This window comes from Wasmannia auropunctata, unplaced genomic scaffold (assembly GCF_000956235.1).
Source record: "Wasmannia auropunctata unplaced genomic scaffold, wasmannia.A_1.0 LD336085.1, whole genome shotgun sequence".
NCBI lineage: Eukaryota > Metazoa > Arthropoda > Insecta > Hymenoptera > Formicidae > Wasmannia > Wasmannia auropunctata.
Window position 1 is genome coordinate 2,840,449 of NW_012026805.1, and position 8,409 is coordinate 2,848,857.

Below are 8,409 nucleotides of genomic sequence, written 5' to 3' on the forward strand. Positions count from 1 at the left end.
TTAGTATTTATTGGACGTCGCGAGGGAGGGGGGTTTTTAAGTACTAGATGCTTTGAGCATCGATTTATTAGATTGCCTTCGGCAATTTAATTGCGATATTACATACTACTCGGTTCGGAGCTACGGAGAAGCACGCGATGGGCGGTCACGTAATGTCATATGAACCAAAAATTGTAAGATTCACACTAATATTATAGAAGCACTAAGATGCTTTGTACCGTGTAGGCGTCATACATTATTTAATTTTCAGAAAAATGAGGATTATGATTATATAATCTTTTTCCAAAACTAAGTTGCAAACTGTCTTAGAAGAATGAAAGTCAGAAAAATAAACTTATAGCTAAATTAGTAAAAAAAAGTTAAATAGTTACTTTGAAAAAAAATCTAATAGTCTTTAATGGTGTTTTTCTTGTAAAATATTGTATAAAAATATTTTTTGCAAAATTTTCAAATATTTCATGTTATTTTTACTTAATTATAAAACAATGAGTAAAATGATAAAAATTTATTATACGTATTTAAGTTTGATTTGAGTATAGAGTAGACATAAATTTTCAATTAATAAAACTTGGTCAGCAGTCTTTATAAAAATATATAGATAAAAAATAGAGAGAAAGAGTGGCATTAATTATTAATTTTAAAAATACTATTAATATTACAGTATTATTAAAATATTATTAGTATCACTAATATATATTATTATACTTAAAAATACTATTGATTATTAGTAAAAACCTGAAGGATTCTGTGATGCATGCGCGTAGGTACTTCGCCTTTCGCAGATCATCCACCGTGAGATCGCAACCAGGAGGCGCCAAAGATTGTGCCTCGTTGTAAAGAGTTTCTTGCACTTCGGGGTTACGGCCAATTAAGTTGAAAAGGAACACCAGCGTGTTGCCTAGCTGCAAACGTCCAACGACTGTGTCTTTAACCCTATAGTAGTAATTGCACTGGTTGACAGTCCGAATTATATAATAGCCAAAAAAGGACGGCTAAGAAACATCTAAAAAACGAAGTCGATGTCTGTTTCGTTGTTTCAGGATCATTTTATAAAAAGAAATTGTCACATACGCTTTTTTTTAACTTCAATTATTTATCCAGTAAAATATAAATCCACATTTGTAATTAGGTTTTTGAACTAATAAATATTATAAAATGTAACTGATTGAAAGGAACATTAAAGGGTAATTTTAAACTTACAAATTTTTATTTTCAGCTAAATTACGACATATTGTTGAAAGGTTTAATATTCATCTAACAATCCGGGAGGCAGCTGGTTTTTTTCACTCATTTCACCAAACTTACTTTATGATTTTTATCGTTATATTGAAGTAGACGATTGCTGAAATGACGGTCTGGCAGTGGCGTTGCGGGACAGGGCAAGACAGTACGCCCACAACCTTGTAAAAAAAAACAATGCACTTACGTCATAGTACCAAAGCTAGAACTTTTTTTATTAATTATTGACTTTATTAAAAATAATGTAATCATAGTCTAGCAGTGGTCCGTCAGGACGCGATGTGCCCTCAACTTTGTAAAAAAAGAATGCTCTAACGTTATACATTCCTCGATCACTCGAACTTCTATGACTTGAAAACCACTCGAATTTTTTCCTTTAAAAGCTGTTATAATCGGAAAATTATAAACTCTCGTACAAAGCTTCCGTAAGTCGAATTTTTATGTTAATTCTGTTTTACTCAAACTTTGACGAATCGAAACTTATAATTTGAAGATTTTTATATTTCTGTTGAGACTCGAATTATCGAGGTTCGACTGTAGTGCCAAAGCTTAAATTTTTTATGATGACAATTAATAATAATGTAAGAATGTCAATTACGGTCAAAGCGGATCTTGATGTTTAATAATATTTATTCGTGAATTTTACAATTTTCAGCTCATGCAAACTGCGCGCCGAATATTGTCGGTCTTGAAACGCAGTTTCAAGGTCTTCTAAACTGAATCCGGAGTACGTAATATTAACATGTTAAATTGACAAGCAATTTAATAATTTTGATGCTAATGAGCATCTATTTAATCGATTGTTACACGATATTTATCTACATGTCGCCTGAAAAAGGTGTTCTTTTCAAAGATTTTCTGGTTATCACAATATATACAAATACAATTGCCACATGACGGTAGTCGAATGGTAAGACGCTCGCCCGGAAAATTGAGAGGTCCAGATTTAAATTCGGGCTAAGGTAATATTTTTCACAATAGGTTATTTTACAGGAATTAAATAGATACTCATTAGCATTAAAATTATTAAATTGTTTAACAATTTAATATGTAATATTGTGTACTCCGGATTCAGTTTAGAACTGCGTTTCAAGACCGACAATGTTCGGTGCGTAGTTTGAACTGAAAATTGTAAAATTCACGAATAAATATTATTAAACATCGAGATCCGCTTTGACTGTAATTGACATTTTTACTATTAATTGTCATCACACAAAATTTCAGCTTTGGTACTTTGACGTTAGAGCATTACTTTTTTTACAAAGTTGAGGGCCTGCCATCACGTTACGTTCCGACGGACCGCTGTCAGACTGTGATTATATCATTTTTAATAAAATCAATAATTAGCAAAAAGTTCTAACCTTGGTACTATAACGTAAATGCATTGCTTTTTTTTTACAAGGTTGTGGGAGTACCTTTTACCCTGTCCTGCAGCAACACTGTCAGACCAACATTTCAGCAATCGTGTACTTCAATATAATATATAATAAATAAAATAAATAAAATTCATAAAGTAAGTTTGGTGAAATGAGTGAAAAAAAAGCCAACTGCCTCCCGGACTATAACAAAATCATCAAATCATTTTTGAATAACTACGCGCCAACTATAGTTAGTATATAATACAACGTGATTCTCTCACTGTGTGTATCCCTGCCGCTATGAAATCCACTATAGCAGCCTTCTTATCTCTCATATCAAGATCTTTCTGCCGCAAAATAGAGAGAAACACTGCCTCGACGGACTCGTCTCTAGCGTCGTCCTGCTTCTCCAACATGGTCGTCTCTACAAGCTCCGAGATAATGCTAAGCAAGGAGAAGAGAAACAATAAGATAACGGTTACCAATTGTTGATTTTACTAATCTTCTAGACTCACGCGTTTTAAACTATCAAATATGATACGATTTGCAAACAGAAAAAATAATTTTAATTAGCTTATTTCGATTCAGAAGACAAAACAAGGTACATGTACTTCGACAATCTTCTTTTCGATTTAATTTAACGAAAAAATTGTTATAAAACAAATTGAAAAAATTTTATAAAACTAAATTCAGCGGCCTGGCCAAAAAATTCTGATTTGAACAATTCTGATTGTGATTCGACTGTGCGAGAAGACCAATCGACCGTTCAGTGTAACTTATCAATTAGCAGTTAATAGAAAGCGAGGACACTGATTGTAAGTACGTGTGACGTACTTGTATATAGTGTCCTCGCTCTCTATTAGCTGCTTGTACGCGGATGTCGGTAGCAGCTTCCAAAGCGGCAGGCCGTAAAAGGCGTCGCGCGAGGCCGTGAAGTGAATCCTGACCGCTTCCGCTAATCTTGTTGTGAGCGTGCTGCTGGAATCCGGCTTCAAGAAGCCTAGATGACGTCCCAGGATCAGCGTGCACGTACCTAAGGGCAAAGGGAAGCTATATAACGAAAAAATACGGTAGCTCTGAGCACACCTTGTATTGCTTTCTTTGTCGAACGAGAGAATAGAAAACAAAAACAAGATATATCTTTCATAGGTACTCGCGTGTTCCCGTAGTTGCCTTTTTTTTCTTCGAAATTTGAAGTTCCGTGCGATTCAAGGTCAACAAATTCGTTCAAAAAAGACGAACGCGACACAATATAGGAAATCGCGATTTCTATTAGGGTTATTATTTTTTACTTACTTCGAATATTCGAAGCTTCAAAGCTAACTTCGACCTTTCGAAATTTAAGGTGCCTTCGAAGCTTTGAAACTTTGAAGTTTAAAATTAACTTCTAAGCTTCGAAGTTTCCAAGTTTCCCCGAAAAATATTCGTGCAAATTTAATTAAAAAATTAATAATTTTTATTAATTTTATGATTTTAAATTTTCTGTTTATAAGATTGTTTTATGCTGAGGAAGATTTAATGACGCCAAAACAATTATATTAATTTATTATATTTTTAATCATTTATTTAAGAATAAATATATTTTTATTTTTTTTAACTTTCTGTATCTGATTGTTTTATTAATCATTATCTTTCCTTATTTACATATGTATCAAGTTTAATTATTAATTTGTAATATTTCAGGTTATAATACTTTATAATTTTTTAGGAATAATTACGTACATATATTTTGAGCATATATATTAATTCTTTTTATTTGCAATATTTGTAAATTTTTTGAATAAATTCATTTGTACAAATGTATTTTTCGAAACTTCGAAGTTAATTTTAAACTTCGAAAAAATTCGAAGATTTTAATGCCAGCTTTGAATCTTCGAAGCTTTGAAGTTCGAATGTCGAAGCCTTCGAAGCAAATCATCAGCCTTAATTTCTATAAAACGCATGAAACCATGTTTCGGCGACTTACTCTCGAGTCCCATTCTGTATGCGAGATCTTCGAAACCTCTCACTGTGAAACGGCTCGTTCTACGTTCTCGGATTAGGTCGATGAATCCATCGGTGACGATATTGAGCGCCGGGAAAAAGCCAAACACTGTACCGGCACCGGTGAGCTCTGGTGTTAAGGCGGCCCGAAGCTTCTGCCATGTCGCGCCTTGTCTGTCATAAGTAATCACTAATTACTTGACGTTCTTGCGTCCCTAAAAATCCTATGTTATCTTTATCGCGAGAGCCATTCGGCTAATATTATTTCTTCTATCTTTTAGGCGAAAAATATTCCAATAAATATTTAACGACGAGACTACACAAATAGAAATATTAATATTATATAAATACTAAAAAAAATAAAATAAGCATAACTAATATGTTTAAAATAAGGAAGAGATGTATATGAATTTAAATTTAATTTGATATTGGAAAACAAAATCGCTTATTTACTATATTGAATGTTTAACAATATTTTATATTTAACATATTTAACGATAAAAAGGAATACAATTTCATTTTTTTTGTTCCCCAACAAAAGTATTATTTATTTTTATATAATAGCAAGACTTCATCGAATATTTAATCGAAAAATGGTTCAAGTAAAATATAATTCGTAATTTTATAACCTTTTATTGTTTTATTCATTAAAAAACAAAAGTATTAACTTTTATCAAAATTCCAACGTCGAACTAGACTTAACAAAATATCATTCATTTGCTATAAGAAAGACATACCTAACTTAAAAATTGTCCTTTTTGAGTTACGTACTTACTAAAAAAAGAAATGGATATTAAAAAAATAAAAGAACGAGTTTTTTTTCTTTATAATCAGTCATTACATTAAATAAATATAATGCATTTAAAAATTAATATTACAAAATTGTAATGATTCAAAACATTCAAACATATTTTCTTTAAGAAAACTTTGTTTTTGAGTTGTGTCATTGTTGTAGCAAATAAGCAAATTTTGTTTCAACAATTCCAATGTCGAGTTAGAGATTTGACATAAAAAAAATGGATACACTTTTTCTTGTATTTTTTTAAACATATCTTTTAGATTTATATTTCATATTATATAATTTCAGTATATTCGTATTATATTAATATTTCGTTTTGTCAGTCTCGCTATTGCATCGTTAAATATTTAACAAATTGGAATTTTAGCGCCTAAAAATATTTAAAAAACTTTTTTTTTTAAACCTGGATTCTGTGAAAGAAAATCTGGACTTTATTCAAATTCTTCAAACAATATCATATATAATATTATTACAATAGATTATTTTAAACAAAATGTTAATTAGTTTTAAAAACATATTTTTAAATATTTAATAATTATAAAATCTAATTATATCTAATATGTTCTTTACCTTTTTGAAGGAAAAAGTATTTAAAATTTTTATCACAGAAATTTTTCTATTTTTATTTGGAGCTGACGGAGCAAAATATAAATGTATTATACCCAAGAATTAAGAAAAGAAGACGATTGACTATGTAGTCATTCAAGAGTTAGTTAAGAGCATATTAAGTAATTTTGTTAAAAACCCACGCAACACGTATTAATTAATGCCGCATGAACATCCCCATTGGAACATCCTACGTAAACACATAGGTTCATGGTACGAACCGAAATTACATGACGCGGCCTTAAACTTGACCTCGATACCGCTGCGGCGACGCGTAATCGGCAAGCGTGCCGGCCACGGCAAGCTACTCACTCATTGACCAGACCAAGGTTGGTGTAACGATCGCGCCGGGAGCGCCGGTAGTGGGATATGACCTCCTGCGGAGGACGAAGCGGGTACCGCGAGCCCCGCTTGAGGATAGCCTCGATGTCACGGCGGGAGAACACGGAGACCACGAGGCAGTTCCACAGCGCCTCCTCCTTGCACAGCGGTCCGTATCGCCGATTCAGATCTACTCTTGAATCACGGGATAACGAGCCATGTTAAAATACCGTATATACCGTATGTATCCAAACGCGCCATAATGGAGCGAGAAATTGACGGGAAGCGCCGCGGCGATCTCGGGCGATTCGAGACGCGTTCGGTGAACGTTTCTCGCAAACGCGTTCGATCACGCTTGGATGAATTAATGCGCCAATAAAAAGAGAACTCTCGCGGTTCAACACATTTATGTATTTCTTTAAAGACCTGCCAATGCGTGGGAGCAAAATGCTTTGACAAATAAGACACGCTTGAAGGCGAGAGGACGCGATCAAATGAATTTTAGTGCGAAATATAAGTATTTCGTCGATCTCTGAAATTATGATTATTTCAATACATCGACAACTATATTTACCGTTATCTGTGACACGTATATAAATAATTCGCTCGATGAATTTAAAATACATAGGTAAAGGTAACGTATGAATAATTTTTCTTCTTACATTATTTTCTGTTATAGATTATTTTATCAACGTGACATAACTTTTAACATAATGATACAAGTAGTTTTTTGCCAGAAAAACTTTACGTTTTTCTTTGCTTCTCGCAATTATAGCAACTCACCGCGATAAGATTGGAGCATATCTGACCCTGACCCTCTAAAAAGACACACGTTCGCCTTCTCCCCCTCGTCCCGATTTAATTGCGCGGGCATTTTACGGGTTCGCGTATAAATCCAACCAAGGTCCGCGCGGCGGACCTTAATCGAAACGGTTAATCGGCTGTTATGCGAGTCGAACAAACATCACGTTAGCATAACGAACCGTATTCACACGCGTCACTCCCTTCTTCTCTTCCTTCTCCTTCTCTACTCTCGCTCTTTCATTCTGTGCAGCGCGCAACCTTGAGATATGTACCATCAGCGCGAAAGAAGAGAATCTAACGCGTGGCGCGTGTTCGATAAATAACAGTCAAACTCCTTACCTTTGTACGCCTCATGGATCTTATTTAAGCTGTAGTGGCCGAAGCGGGAGTAAATCCATCTGGTGCCCAAAATCGGCAAAGCGAATGGACCCGGCACGTCGCGCGCCGTCTTGAATTTTCTGCCGTTGTCGCCTACGTCTGCAGAGAGATCAGGTCGATTTATAGGGGACGAGAATTTGCGGAAGAAACGAGGGAAAAGTCAAAATCACATCTACGAAAACTTATTTTTCCGATTATCAAGCCGCCATATTAATTTGCCATTATGAATTTTGAATGTCTGACATCAAATTTGAATTCAGCGAATCCCTTATATAACGAAAACTTCTTATAACAAATATTATACGATTTGAATTGACGATTTGTCAATTTTTAAATATTGACGTTATCGTAGAAGATGGGAAACCAGTAATTGATTCTGAAACAATGTTTTGAGGCAAGGAATACAATGAATTATAACAAAAACTTACTTAAACAAAAAAAGCTGTAAAAGATTTTAAAAAAAATCAACTCATTCGCTCTTTAAAAGTTAAGAATACTTCCCAAACAGCAAAAATATTCGAAATACATCATAGCGATATCCTAAAGATATCACATATCCCAAATATATCTTTAAGATATTCCTACAATATATTTTGGACACTCTTGCTATGTGGGTTTCTGATCTCGTTCAAGTTTCTTTCTGTCTGAAGAGAAGTTTCTACGCGATAACGGATGTGACTCCGTCTGATACTGCTACCACCACATATTCCGTAATATTAATCGATGAAGAAATTTAACTCTTAATTTGAACGCTCGACAAATATAACGCTCGATAACGGTAAAAAATTATAGAGGAGGAAAAAGAAAATCATGGAAAAAGTATCATTGACTGATATCGCCGAGTGTCAAAGGTTGAAGTGTTCAGAGAGAGAGAGAGAGAGAGAGAGAGAGAGAGAGAGAGAGAGAGAGAGAGAGAGAGAG

The 8,409-nt window shown here is 33.9% G+C and overlaps 1 protein-coding gene across 2 annotated transcripts in view; it reads right to left on the bottom strand.

Annotated features, from left to right (window-relative positions):
• Nucleotides 1-8,409, bottom strand: part of LOC105448504 (ecdysone 20-monooxygenase) — a 22,166-nt gene that overhangs the window by 2,528 nt on the left and 11,229 nt on the right. Inside the window, exons 3-8 of one of the 2 annotated variants that reach the window (XM_011687139.1) lie at nt 7,450-7,599; nt 6,298-6,496; nt 4,564-4,754; nt 3,432-3,630; nt 2,879-3,041; nt 736-902 (exon numbers count right to left, since the gene is read on the bottom strand). In XM_011687139.1, the coding sequence (XP_011685441.1) occupies nt 736-902; nt 2,879-3,041; nt 3,432-3,630; nt 4,564-4,754; nt 6,298-6,496; nt 7,450-7,599 (1,069 nt within the window). Of the gene's footprint in view, nt 1-735; nt 903-2,878; nt 3,042-3,431; nt 3,631-4,563; nt 4,755-6,297; nt 6,497-7,089; nt 7,165-7,449; nt 7,600-8,409 lie in introns of those variants that run through there. The other variant, XM_011687138.1, reaches the window with a different exon arrangement.